Source organism: Podarcis cretensis (assembly GCF_951804945.1).
Source record: "Podarcis cretensis genome assembly, chromosome: 10".
In the NCBI taxonomy this organism is placed as follows: Eukaryota; Metazoa; Chordata; class Lepidosauria; order Squamata; family Lacertidae; genus Podarcis; species Podarcis cretensis.
In genome coordinates this window covers 46,043,713-46,058,197 of record NC_137179.1, presented here as the reverse complement: position 1 = coordinate 46,058,197, position 14,485 = coordinate 46,043,713, and the positions used below count along the sequence as shown (strand labels likewise).

General features: G+C 42.3%; 2 protein-coding genes across 3 annotated transcripts; one reads left to right on the top strand and one right to left on the bottom strand.

Annotated features, from left to right (window-relative positions):
* The first annotated feature begins 369 nt into the window (after positions 1 to 369).
* CCT2 (chaperonin containing TCP1 subunit 2) lies at positions 370 to 11,374 on the top strand. Of its 2 annotated transcripts, none has more exons than XM_079994242.1 (16): positions 370 to 535; positions 2,914 to 2,988; positions 3,118 to 3,183; positions 3,276 to 3,387; positions 3,766 to 3,842; positions 4,144 to 4,256; positions 5,356 to 5,558; positions 6,485 to 6,585; positions 6,667 to 6,794; positions 7,204 to 7,307; positions 7,994 to 8,113; positions 8,733 to 8,861; positions 8,964 to 9,067; positions 9,772 to 9,871; positions 10,185 to 10,326; positions 11,118 to 11,374. In XM_079994242.1, exons 1-16 carry the CDS (start codon positions 533 to 535, stop codon positions 11,146 to 11,148), a joined length of 1,608 nt encoding a protein of 535 aa, XP_079850368.1. In that variant the 5' UTR covers positions 370 to 532; the 3' UTR covers positions 11,149 to 11,374. The 2 variants fall into 2 exon arrangements, with proteins under 2 accessions (XP_079850368.1, XP_079850367.1); XM_079994241.1 differs by lacking the exon at positions 370 to 535 and adding an exon at positions 680 to 832.
* Positions 11,375 to 13,021: 1,647 nt separating this feature from the next.
* On the bottom strand, positions 13,022 to 14,211 carry LRRC10 (leucine rich repeat containing 10). The gene has a single exon (XM_079994391.1). It carries the CDS (start codon positions 14,111 to 14,113, stop codon positions 13,283 to 13,285), a length of 831 nt encoding a protein of 276 aa, XP_079850517.1. The 5' UTR covers positions 14,114 to 14,211; the 3' UTR covers positions 13,022 to 13,282.
* Between the last annotated feature and the right edge of the window lie 274 nt (positions 14,212 to 14,485).

Here is a 14,485-nt window from a genome sequence, read left to right as displayed (position 1 = left end):
GTCTAGGTCTCTGACATTTGTGGCAACCCAGTACAGTATTTAGAACCTTCGGTTTTGCCTAATTAAAAAAAATATAGATACCACTGTGTGGAGACTGCTATACCCAGAATTAACAGTTGCTTCAAGCTGTTGTTGCTTCAAGAAATCTTTCTGCATACTCCATAAGTTTTTATACCCAATTCTTCCTTTGCTGGGACTTCTGCTGCTTTCCATTTTGGGGCGAGTAACATTCTTGCCGCTGTAGCAGCTAGATCTGAAAACCCATCTCCACCCGTTACATTACAAGCTCGTGCCGATCCCTGGCTAGGCTCCAACCCGCTACGCAGAGGCATAATAATAAAGGACCGGCCGCTAGACGGGGAAAAACTACACTTCCCGGCATGCAACGAGCCCGCTCTGCCCTTCCTTTCTCCGGCGGCGCGCGTCATTTCCGGTGTTCGTTGAATCCGCTCGAACGCGCAGCTGCGGCTCCGGGCACGAGGCGGCTGGGAAGATTCGAGTAGCGGCCTGGAAGCCCGACCGCGCCGTCAACATGGTGAGCCTCGAGTCTAATAATCCCATCCTCCGTCCCTCTTCGCTGAGGGGGAGCCGGAGCCCGTCGTGTCTGAGGTGGGGAAGGGAACCGAAGGTTCCAGAATTACCGGAAAGGGGGAGGGGAGGGGAGCCGGTGACGCCCTGGCGGCAACGGCCGGGGATGGAGAGGCCCCTGGGCCCCGCTCTCCTTGGGCGGCGCCGTCCACGGTCGGTAGGATGCTGGGGCCTTCATCCCCTCAGCCCGTCCCCGTCGCCTTTCCTCGGCCCGAGGAGGAAGGGTCGCCTCCCTCCCCCTTCGGTGCGCAGGCGGCGCTTAAAGGCAGCCAGCGCCAGAGACAAAGGAAGCCGCAGCTGGGGGGGACGACGGACTCCGGAGAGGCCTCTTGGTTGTACTTCCATGCAGTCGCTTCATAGGGTTGGAAGGGATCCCGAGGGTCATCTAGCCCAACCCCCTGCAATGCAGGAATCTCGCGTAGAGATCATACATGGCAGAGGTGGCCAGCCAACCTTTTATGATTCAAAATCTCGCCTCCCGAGTTCATTGGGGATTTGTGTGAAGACTCCTTTCAGGGGAGCCTGGCTGCTGCCATGCCTACGGCGTCGCATATCACACACCCCCACACCGCCCTTTTTCTTAAATTTCGATGTAGTGATTTGCACCGCAGTTCACGTTGCATTCTGCAGCAGGGGTGGGGGGCCTGGATCTGGTGGGTGGACCACATCCTTGTTTCCTTCCCCAAGTTTGACAGGTGGGCGAGGCTACCCGTATTTGTGCCCTTGTTGTTTGAAACCAAGCAGCAGAGGCAGAGAGGCATGTAAAGTGCTGAGCATCGTCTGATCATTGAGCCTGGCGACGCCATGTGTGTGGCGTTCTGCAAGAACTAGCATCCGTCTGATCTGCGGGTCTTGCAAAGTCCCATGCACAGTACAGTGGTACGCTTCAGGTTACATACGCTTCAGGTTACAGACTCCGCTAACCCAGAAATAGTGCTTCAGGTTAAGAACTTCTTCAGGATAAGTACAGAAATCGGGCGGCGCAGCAGCAGCAGCAGGAGGCGCCATTAGCTAAATTGGTGCTTCAGGTTAAGAACGGACCTCCGGAACGAATTAAGTACTTAACCCGAGGTACCACTGTACTTTGCAAGACCTGATTATCAGAGCTTGGGAAGCTTTGCGGACAGTGTGTCTTTAGCTGCCCCACACTTGACAATAGCAGGTACAAGACAGGCTCGTGTGTATTGACCAAAATGGCCTGGTGGGCCGTGTGGGCATTATTTGGCCTGCGGTCAAGATATTTCTCATCGCTGTTCTGCAGCTGTAAGCTCTTGTTTGTTTGTTCGATTTGTGTGTACATTTTACACCTGAGGAGGGACAAGCATGCTCAGCTCATTCCCCAAACATCACCATACTGTCGCCTTCCACAAATTGGAGGATGAAGTGCTTCTACTCATTGAGGCTCCACATGTGATCTAGAACATTGCTTTTGTAAGATATTATTATTATTATTATTATTATTATTATTTATATCCCACCCTCCCCAGCCGAAGCTGGGCTCAGGGCGGCTAACAACAATCAAAATAATCCAACATTCTAAAAACATTCATTATAAAATTAATTAAAATCAAATTGATGGCAACCATTAAGCAAAATTCAGTGCTGATTGCCAGAGGAGGGGGGTCAGGCTGCGCCCTGACCAAAGGCCTGGTGGAACAGCTCTGTTAAATTTGTATGTCGCCCTTCACCTGACGACCACAGGGCAGTTGACAACATTAAAAAAACAAAACAAAATGAGAACAAAATACATAATAAAATGAAAACAAACCAATTGCTTCTCTCCCGCAAACACATTTAAAAGACCATAGAATGTTAAATCAGCCCGAGACCTGGTTAGAGAGTAACATTTTTGCTGGGCACCTAAAGATGTGTGATGAAAGCACCAGGTGGACTCCTTGTGAAGAGCATTCCACAAATGGGAAGCCACTGCAGAAAAGACCTGATCTTGTGCCGCCATCCTCCAGGCCTCTTGGGGAGGCACTCAAAGAAGCACCTCAGATGATGATTGCAGGGTATGGGTTGGTTCATACTTTAAATCACACTGTCAGCCTCCACCCTAACCCCCAAATAGAAAATGATGTCCACTTCATACTCATGAAGGGCAATGACAGTGGTGATCTGGGAGGCAGAACTTAATGCTCTGGTACCTGTTAGTGTGTAGGATTTATAAGTGAACATCATGCCTGAAAGGAGCAATAGTCACAATGTGAGCAATTCAGCAATTACGTAACACTCATAGTAAGTGGATGGCAAGGTGTAAAATTATTATTTGAAAATTAAGTCTTTACTATATGCTAATTGGCATTTTGTTTCCTATTATTTCAGGCATCCTTATCCCTAGCACCTGTGAATATCTTCAAGGCTGGTGCTGATGAAGAGAGAGCAGAGACAGCCCGTTTGGCAAGTCTAATATTCATTGACGCTTGATATCTAGAACTGTAGTTGCACCTGTATATGTTTCGCTATAAAAGAAAGCTTGAGCTTATTCTGCTTGGGGTCATATTTATAATTTCCTCTTTTTTATTCCAGTCATCTTTTGTTGGGGCTATTGCCATTGGAGATCTAGTTAAAAGCACTTTGGGACCTAAGGGCATGGTAAGTTATTTGTGATTTCTGAAATACATTGTTTTTGTCACTGTTACCACTTTTGAGTCAAATATTAAATATCTTCAAATATGGACCTTCAGGACAAGATTCTCCTTAGTACTGGAAGAGAAGGCACAGTGACAGTAACCAACGATGGCGCAACTATCTTAAAAGCTATTGGAGTGGACAACCCTGCAGCCAAGGTTTTGGTTGGTATGTTTGACTAAATCCATTATGGGGATATTTTATTTTGCTAAATTAAAAGATTGTAGAATGTCTGCTTCCTGTGAAAACTACGCTGTGTTCCCAGTCTGACATTATTCACCACATCATGCTGGTTCTTGAACCAAAGCAGTCAAACCTAGACGTAAATAAAAAGCTGGACTGGATGGTGCTGCTTAAGCTGTATTGCATAATGCTGTATTTGCTTCTCATGACATAGCACCCTATCCTGGGCACATACAGCCTTGCCTATAGTATGACAGTGCAGTTAGAGAGATCCTGTTTTTATCTCTGATTTCTGTATAGCCGTGTAGAATGCCAACATGATACTTCAATATTAAAGCTTGTGTGGTAACGTTCTCCTCACAGATATGTCCAAGGTTCAAGATGACGAAGTTGGAGATGGAACTACTTCAGTAACTGTTCTGGCAGCTGAATTGCTAAGGGTAATAAATAGTTCCATTTTTTTAAAACACTGAAAAGGTATGCTGAAATGCTAAGTTGAAGTTTTTTTGCTGCAGCAAACTAATATAGCTAACTTTATAGAATATGTATAAGGTATACTGATAAAAAAAAATTGGGAGTTTTTATTTGTTGAAGATTCCAGGTAATCTTATTTAAGCTGTTACATCATTGAGACAACTGAAATAAGGAACAAGAAAGTGGCATGTGTTTGCCGGAGAGTACACTTGTTACTGTTTTACTTGCAACTGCATTAAGATAAACTAAATACTTTTATTTTTCTAGGAGGCAGAATTATTGATTGCCAGAAAAATCCACCCTCAGACCATTATTGCAGGTTGGAGAGAAGCCACAAAAGCAGCAAGAGAAGCCTTGGTGAAATCTGCTGTGGATCATGGGTTAGTTCTAGTCACAGACAACAGGCATTTGTCTCTCAGATTGTTAAGGTCCAATATCATGTAACTAATGACAGGTGTGTGCAGCCAAACAAAAAAGGAAAGTAGCATTAAGAGCTGAATGGTGCTTGCACTTAAAGAAGTGTTTCCTGCTATTTGAAACACACAGTTTGTTGTAATATTCTACCAATAAGCAGAATAGTCTTGAAATTTATCCTGACCATACTACTACTACTACTAATTTATTTATACCCCACCCATCCGGCTGGGTTTCCCCAGCCACTCTGGGCAGCTCACAACAGATTAAAAACATTCTAAAATCTGCAGTATATTATTTTAGATCTTGCTGTATTTATTTATGAAAAACATGTTTTAAAGACAGTGGTGTCGGATGCAAATGGCTTCTTCCCTCTTTAGTTTTCTATTTTTCCAACTACTTTAAATATTTTACAGTGGCTATTATGGAAAGAATAGCCTCCCTGTTCTAGATTCTTTTGTCCTAGTGAACAAGACTTCTTCACATTTGGATAGGACAGTGTTCTAGGATAGTATCCTATATTTTGAATAAAATTGTCTTGTATTAGAAGAAATTGACCTGTGTTGCAAAACTTTGATTTATACCAGAGTTCAAAAATGTGCTAGATACAGAGGGAAAGGAAGGACTGGGTGTATGGCACATTAATGAGGCAAAACCCTATTGTACTGCTGTTGATTCATGGATTTTAAATGCTGAGGTTCTGCATTTGAAAAAATAAAATCCATGATTCATGGATTAATTTAGTCTCTTCAGTATGCAGATGAAACATTGGACATCTTTATGTGAAAATACAGTTTCTTCTAAACTACAAATAGTGCAGCACATGCTATTAGGCATCTGCATGGGCTTACAGTATTTTTGTTCTTAACATTTGAAGATAATGTCTTCCAAGTTTGGGTAGCGGCTTGTTAGGTTGGTGTAGGTGGGTGGTTGTTATTCAAAAGTAGAGTGTCAGAAGCCTTGCAATTATATGCAGAACTCTGCTGTGTGGTTCTCTGGATCAAGGCCATATATTTTAGTGGTGATCCAAGATGTGCTTTTAAGTTTACTTTTTCTGCTTTTCAGGGGAAATGAAGCTTCATTTCACAAAGACTTGATGAATATTGCAGAAACCACACTCTCTTCAAAATTGCTTACTCATCATAAAGATCACTTTGCAAAACTTGCAGTAGATGCTGTCCTTAGGCTGAAGGGATCTGGTAATCTGGAAGCTATTCATATCATCAAGAAACTAGGAGGAAGTCTAATAGACTCCTACTTGGATGAAGGTATAATTTTGCTTACTGGTAATAATTCAGTAAATTATGTCAAAGCAAGGAACCTTGTCATTGCTTACTATGAAGATAAAATAGCAGGCTTTCCACTAAGCCAGTTTAAAACATTTTTTACTGTCACATAAACCATAACACCAGACAGTGTTAAAAAAAAATAAAAATGGTGCCTGCTTTATTCCTACAGGCTTGCACTGGGAGAAAACTAGCTCACAATTCCTGTCTTAGTGTTATGCCCAAACCAGGGATCATAGTTTGTTTCACTCTAAGTAAACTGATCTGTAATCTTCTTTGCTTACTGCTCATTGTTTGTAGGAGCGAAACAAACACAATCACTGGTTCAGATATAGCGCTGAAAATGGAAGGAACAAGATGGGTTATGGCTTACTGTGATATATAAGTGCAGCCAGTATTTGTATATTTCTATTAGCCTTGGTAAAATTTTGAAGGCAAGTTCCAATGTAATATTTTGCATGCAGAGAAGGGCCTCTGAAAGCTATTTCCATAGATGTGAAACGTAAGTGGATCATGTTTACATTGCTTCCTGAATGGTTTTAAATCACAGGATTACCTATGTAAACTGAATGTTTGCCCATTCTGAGAAACCTTTTCATATTTATGCACTTGGGTCACTTCATAATGTATTGTACAAATTAAGCATCTGAAGTAGCCTCAAATTATCTACATTTAAGAAGCTAAGTATCTTCTGATTCTATTACTGTTTCATTTTGGTCTGCCTTATGTGTTCCTTGATGCTTCATATGATTTGGGGGGAATACTGCTTTGTTTTATTCAGCTAAGTGTTTGAATCTATTTCTATGACAGTTTGAGTGAAAAGAGACCCAGGCAACCTGTTCAGTTTCATAAAATATGCCCGATAATCCTTGCTGCTGTAACGAAAGTCTGATTCTTCTTCATTTTAGGTTTTCTGTTGGATAAAAAAATTGGAGTCAACCAGCCAAAAAGGATTGAAAATGCAAAAATTCTTATCGCAAATACTGGCATGGATACTGATAAAATTAAGGTACGCAATTTTTGTGGTGCAAATCCTAGTGAAGTCAAAGCAGTTGAGCTATTTTTTAATATTGTCATATTTATTTCTTAGATATTTGGCTCCCGTGTAAGAGTGGATTCCACAGCAAAAGTGGCAGAAATTGAACAAGCAGAAAAAGAGAAAATGAAGGAGAAGGTTGAACGTATTCTGAAACATGGAATAAACTGCTTTATCAACAGGTATGTATTATGCTGAGGATGTTTGGAACATGCTGATTGACCCTTCAGAGCCTCTGCTGACAAGCCTGTAACTACATAGTGGCACAGTTCACACATCACCTTAAACCACAGCTTAAAACAAACTGTAGTTTAGTGTGAGCAAACAGCATTCTGGTACAAGGTGCTCAGAAATTCCCACATCACTCCTTCCTCATATCTTCTGCTGCTGCCGCCATGCCATACCATGGATGAAAGCTAGAGCCTGGCTTGTTGAACCCAAGAACAAAACCTTGGTTACTAGTCTTTAACAGTTAAAGTCATACACAGTGTTTAAAAATCATTGTACTGTTAAGCACTATGGAAGTTTTTGTTGAGATAAATTAAGATATGTTTTCTGCTACATTATTATGAGCACCTTTTCTTATTACAGGCAATTGATCTATAACTACCCAGAACAGATGTTTGCTGCTGCTGGTGTTATGGCTATTGAACATGCAGATTTTGCTGGAGTTGAACGTCTAGCTCTTGTTACAGGTACAGAATTATTTTTAACCTGCCTTTTGTTACACAAGGGATCCCAGAATGTGGTACAGTAAAAAAACCAAAAAAACCACAACTGCATAATAAAAGTAAATCAGCAGCACCAGAAAAAACATGCCAATAATACTCTGGTTTCTCTTCAGATCGTATAAATCTTTTGCCTTTTACTGAAAAAACATGCCAGTAATAACCAGGAATCACATAGTAAATACTTTACCTTGACGGCAAAGTACCATCCATTGAACAAAGGATCTGAACTCCTACTCCTACACTTCTTTCTTTCTTTCTTTTTTTTTTTTACAACATACTGTAAATCTGATTTCTTTCTTAGCTATTCGGGAAAGTTACACAAGAACCCAGCTTCTTTGCTGTTTGTGGGCCAACCATGAGAGCTGAAATTGGCTACCAATACATTTTTTAAACTTTTTTCGCACAATGATAGTGAGGATGTCTCCATAATTTAAGGTGAAAGGTGGCATATCAGCATAGTAGTTTCTTTAAAACAAAAAACACACAGAGAGAGAGAGAGAGAGACTGATGAACATACATACTGCTCATACTTCTTTTCATAAAAGCTTTTTTTCAAAGTTCAGGTTTGTATGTCTACTAAGTAAAAGTTACTAAAACTATTTTACACTGGTGGTGGAAAAAGGCTAACACGAAGTTGCATTCATTCTCAGGTGGTGAAATTGCTTCAACTTTTGACCATCCAGAATTGGTGAAGCTAGGAAGCTGCAAGCTGATTGAAGAAGTCATGATTGGTGAAGATAAACTTCTTCATTTCTCTGGAGTTGCCATGGGTAGGTTTTGCTGCTCAGTGTTGGACAGAACAATCATATGCACCAGCTACCGTCCACTGCTGTGTCTGTGGAGCAGCTGCCACCTTGCATTCATGCTTTACCCAAGGAAGGGAGGAGAAGATACCCACAGTCTGAAAATTTTAAAAACAACAGGCACGTTCCCTGGAAACTATCAGGGAAGGTGGTTAGCAGCAGTGCTCATATGTTACCCACACATGGAAAGAGCAATGACCCCAACACCTCTACCACCTTGAGACAGAATAACACCTTTTGCAAGTATGCAAAGGGAAATGCCTGAATATGCAACAAGAGCAGCTACAGAGCAACCATCTCTGGTAGCTCAGTTCATCTAGTGGGGGGAGGGGGGTTATTGGTTTGTTGCTGTTTCTTGTTTTTATGCTTTTATATAGTGAACTGCCCTGAGATCTGCAGATGAAGGGTGGTACACATATTTTAACAATAATTAATAATAATAATAATAGCCAGTCAACACTATGCGGCTTTAGGATTTGGCTTGATAGACAGCAGGGCAGCAGGTTCAATGTCCTTTTATATGTAGGAGACAGGATTTTGTTGGAAATATTTTTATTGCTTTTCCTTACCTTTTTATACCTTTTAGGTGAAGCATGCACCGTAGTTCTGCGTGGTGCAACACAACAGATCATAGATGAAGCGGAAAGATCTCTGCATGATGCACTGTGTGTTCTTGCCCAGACTGTAAAAGATACTAGAACGGTGTATGGTGGAGGTAAATATACAGTGTTCTTATTTTAACTCCAGCAATTGAAAGTTTAACTTTAATACTTGCTCAGGTTAGTTACAAGGTGTCTGTTTGTTTCCTAACTCATAGGCTGCTCAGAGATGTTAATGGCTAATGCTGTCTGGGAGCTTGCAAAGAGAACACCAGGCAAGGAATCTGTAGCAATGGAGTCTTTCGCTAAGGCCTTAAGCACGGTAAACTAGTGTTTGGTTCTCTTTACTACCAGTATAACGAAGCACAATGCTCTGGAAAGCTAATAATTATGAGGAGGAGGATGAGCACCCATATGACATTTACTGGTTGTTGGTCATTGCAAAGTCTTTCAAGATGGTAGTTTTCAGGTTTGTGGCTCATGCAGCCAAACTGTGCCCTTGTTAACCAAGGAAGAGTAACATTACCTATCTTCCTCTAGGCCCTTTCCAATGTTTCTTTTGGCTTGGCTGGCTTTACATAGCGTTATTTCTAAGCGCTTTTAAAACATGGGTTGGCTTTCTCTCTCTCCAAACCAATTGTAGCAGGATTCCCTTGAACCAGGAACGGAGGACTGTGGCCCTCCAGATGTTGTTGGACTCCAGCTTCCATCAGCCCCGTCCAGTGTGGCCAGTGGTCAGGGATAATGGTTTGCTAGCCCTGACCTAAGCAGAGATCTGGGATTCTCTTGTAAACTTGTTTCTCTTCAGTGAATGGGAGGGATTGCCAAAGATTGTCAGTATTGACAAATTCAGATTCTGCATCAAGGATACACATATTTTGAGTAAGGATAGTGCAATGGTACGATAGTAACTACTAGCGCTTATATGTGTGCTGTGCATTATTGTTATTTATTTTTGCAACTGGCATGTAGTTTGCAGGTTTGTTCTTTGCCAGATGGTACAACAAGCCTGCTTTATTTTGTTAGCTCCCAACTATCATCGCTGATAATGCTGGCTATGACAGTGCAGATTTGGTTTCCCAGCTTCGAGCTGCTCATATTGAAGGGAAAACCACGTATGGACTTGGTAAGGATTTTTATATATAGTTTGTATGTTTTATTTTTTAAAAATGCACCTTTGTGTAACTAAGACTAATAAACACTTGCAGTGGGAATAGAAGCTGCTTTGGGGTGCTTTACATTCAACAACAGCAGTGAAAATTAAAATCAGGCGTAAGACTGAATTTCACTAAATGCAAATTCCACTTGAAAATGTGTAGACCTTTAATTAAATCAGTATCATTTTAATAGTGCCAAGATAGAAAATGGAAAACAATTATGGAAATGGAATGCTTGCCTTATTAACACAGAGAAACTTTTTTTAAAAAAATCTTTTGAAGACATGAAGGAGGCTACCATTGCAGACATGGCAACTCTGGGAGTGGTGGAAAGCTTTCAAGTGAAACGGCAAGTTTTGCTGAGTGCTGCTGAAGCTGCAGAGGTGATTCTCCGTGTCGATGATATTATTAAAGCAGCTCCAAGGTAAAACCCAAAGCTTTCCCAGTTCTTGCGAGACAATGCCGTAATCAATCTTTATCAGAAAAACAATTGATTTGAACTATAATTTCCTTATAATAGGTATGCTTCTATGTTTATGAAATTTTGTTATGGTTGTACATTTGATGCTACCGACTAATAGAGGATATACTCCCATCAAGGTACTATCAGTGTCCTATTTGGTCGAGTAGGATCTGTTCCAGGTTTTGAGGCCTGAGGATGTGGCCAAGGGAGTTGAAGCAGTGGGACTGAAAACATACCCCCTTGGCACTTGCCTTCCTTGGCTGATTCAAAATAATCAGAAGGGCTTGGCCAGAGGGATCCAGCATGTGGTGAACTCATACATGAAGATCTGTAGGGAGGCCCTCTTGATGGAGCTGCAATTAATTGACTGATGCACAGCGCAGGAGGGAGGACTTTCTTGGTGTTGGTTGTCTGACTGTTGAATTCCCTCCCTCTCAGATGTGTCTGGTGCCAACTCTCTTGTAGATACACTAATTTGTCCAGGAATCTGTGGTAGTGAGCCAAATGATGGTTTTATCCTCTTGACTTGTAGCTATCTCTGCCTGCTACTGTTACGAATTGAAATATCATTGTAACCTACTCTGGGATTACCTGGGCAATTAAGAGTGGACTGAGAAGGCTGTTGCTGATGAACTAAATAACAAACATGTACAAACACTTTTAGGTTCTTAACATTCTAGGCTTGCAATGAACTTGGAGACTCTTCTTTCCTCCCAACATTTTTGTGTACTGAATTCTGATTCTTCTTGCAGGAAAAGAGTACCAGATCGTTATCCGTGTTGAGTATTCCGTGGTCAATAAAAACACGTGGACCAGAAGTTTGCAAAATACGTTGTGCCCTTCAGACCGATTTGAAGAATAAAGGGATGGAATATTGAGCTTTGGCATATGATCATTCTTTTGTTGGTTTAACTTATATTGTTTCAAAAAGACCAATTCATTCTTATTGTATAACATCTATACTTCCCCACCATTCTCTTTGTAGTACCCCATAATAAAAGTTTCAAATTGTTTTGACTTTCCATTTACCTTGGTATAGTACCAGAGTGTGCGCTTTTTATTGGAAAGACCTTCAAATGCATACATGTGAAACAATGAGAGCACAATTCAGATAATATGCAGGTGGCTGATCATGATAGCAAAGTTTACTGCTAGTATTTAAAAATGTCATCCTGTGTGATGCTTTTATTAAACATTGCATGAAGATAATACAAGCCACTAAACCTTAGCTAGTTGTGTGCTTATCACATCTCGGCAAGGAGGAGGTAATCTGAACTCTCGCTGTTTTTGCTGGAATTGGAGGTTCAACTACATGACTTCCTCAAGACAATAAAAGTTAATTTCTAGTTGGCATGTTAAAAAAAAATCTGGAAGAAGTAATTGTATTAGCTGATTGCAGCAAATGATAGAGTGCTGTGGTACTGTAACTATGAACACATGTCTTGTGGCATGAGCTTTTGTAGGCTGTAGTCTACTTTGAGTTCTGAAATAGCTTGGAAAGTTGGAGGAGAAATAGTTCACAATGAAATAATAAAAAGCTTGGGATCACAGCCAACATATTTCACGCCTTTTAATTTAAAAGGTAAAACAACTAACTGCATACATCCTCTTACTTGTTAGGCATGTATAATGGGCTAAAGCAGTGGTTCCCTATTGGTGGTCTGTGGTACCATTCACATAGTGAAAAGTACCGCAGAGATACCTACATTTTCAAAAGTAGGAGGGTCATTGGCTTGACTATTGAAAAATGGGGTCCGCAGTACTTCGTTAATTGGATAAAACTGGGTTAAATAGTTAAATGGAAACAAACTATTCTAATGGGATATCTATAAATCTTGCTTTTCTATCAGTCATGGCTTCCCCAGAGACTGATCTGCTGAACACTATGCTAGGGGTCCTATCTCTCCTAACCCTACACATTCTACATTTCCCTGAGCAGCGCTCAAGCTGGTATGCAGATAGACTCCATGTAGTCGGATTTGTAACTGGTGAACCCCAACTTAAAAGTTCTCATTTACACACAAAACCAGGATAAATGCAAAGAATTTCCCAGTTTTGTTGTACTAGATACATTTGCAGGATGAAATATCTTCAAAGTGCCTTCAAAATACACACAATTTCTTTAATACCACAGAGCTAGTGCTATAGCATTGGTTTTAATTGTACAGAAGGCAAGGCACCTGCATTTTTATCTTTAAATGGATTCCTTCCCCCCCTTCTCAAATTAAAGATTTGTTTATAATGTGTAAAGGTAAAGGTACCCCTGCCCGTACGGGCCAGTCTTGCCAGACTCTAGGGTTGTGCGCTCATCTCACTCTAGGCCGGGAGCCAGCGCTGTCCGCAGACACTTCCGGGTCACGTGGCCAGCGTGACGAGCTGCATCTGGCGAGCCAGCGCAGCACATGGGACGCTGTTTACCTTCCTGCTGGTAAGCGGTCCCTATTTATCTACTTGCACCCGGGGGTGCTTTCGAACTGCTAGGTTGGCAGGCGCTGGGACCAAACGACAGGAGCGCACCCCGCCGCGGGGATTCGAACCGCCGACCATGCGATCGGCAAGTCCTAGGCGCTGAGGTTTTACCCACAGCGCCACCTGCGTCCCGACTGTTTATAATGTGTATTAGATTTTATTCCATCTGAATTCTGTAGAAGAGCTGCAGGTATCAGAAGGGGTACGTTAGCTGGCTGTCACAGTTCAGAGTTTATCTTGCTAATTCTAGATATTTAAATTACCAAGCTGGGCATGCACACAATACCGTAGAAATCAAGAGAAATCAAACACATGCAGCTTTACACTGGATTATACAGCCTGTGAAAACAAAGTCCAGATACTCTCATCTTTATCTGGAGATGAGCACCCTGGCTGAGAAGGCTCATGTGGCAAACTTACAAGTTCTGCACTCTAGTGGAAATTTTTGTCACTCGGCTAGACTGAGATGGCCTGGAGGAGGGAGAATGGAGTCGATGTCCTCAGATCCTTTGTCCCTATCCATACCAGATCGTTTCCTAGGTTCGGGGCTTTCCTCAGACCACCTCCCAACCCTATGCACCCCCTTTGCTACCTTGGGTGCGTTTCTGCAGGGGTTGTGGTCATAGATCACCAGCTTCAAACTGCTCAGATGCACAAGACTGGGGAAGTAAGTGATGACATTGCGGTCGACGTCGATAATTTCCAGGAATGGCATGTGAAGCAACACGGGGGGGAATTCGGGCAGCAGGTTGCCTGAGAGCCAGATGCTGCGCAGGTCCTTCAGGTACCACAGCTGGGTAGGCAGGGAGTGCAGCGCATTGGAGCCGGCGTGCAGCGTCTTGAGTTGCTTCAACTCGCACACCACGTTGGGCAGGTGATACAAACAGTTGGACTCAATCCAGAGTGTCTTCAGGTTCTGCAGCTGGCGCAGCTCCACAGGCAAGTCTCCGAGTCTGTTGTTGCCCAGGTAAAGGATACACAGCTGCTTCAAGGTGCACACCACCGGGGGAAGCGTTTGGAAATTGTTGAAATCCAGTGCCAAGATCTGTAGGTTCTGCAGCTGTTCTAGCTCAGAGGGCAGATGATTCAGATTGTTGTCGCTCAGGTACAATTTGACCAGTTCCCTGAAAGAACAAACGTGCAGTGGGAACCTCCTCACCTGCCTGCTGCTCAGATCCAACATTTTATCAATTGGCATCTCTTCAAGGTCTCCCAGGATGTATTTCTGGCAGGCATCTGATGGGAAGAAAGCAATGACTGTTCGGAAAGCGTTGCCCATCCTAACAACTTTGGAAAGTTACATCGGCTCTTTGCTACCCAGTGAATCAGGCTTATGGAGCAGGGAAGCTGCCTGGCTTCTATTTTGTGTGCTGCTCCCTCCTCCTTGCTGCAATATATATGGTCCACATAGCAACAATCATGAATCTCAAGAGCCCTGAAATGTTCCTGATAACTGAATGAGTGTCTGCTGATGAGAAATACAGGCATTGCCTTGGAATAGCTCTCGTGCGCAAAAGCAGCAGAAAACACCGAGGTGAAGTTCTGAGATTGCACAGTGGTTAATCAGACATATTTTCCAAAACAGTCCCAATGTTCCCCTTAGCATGCTCTACTCTAAAGGCTCGGCTCTAATGGTGCTTTATGCTATAGT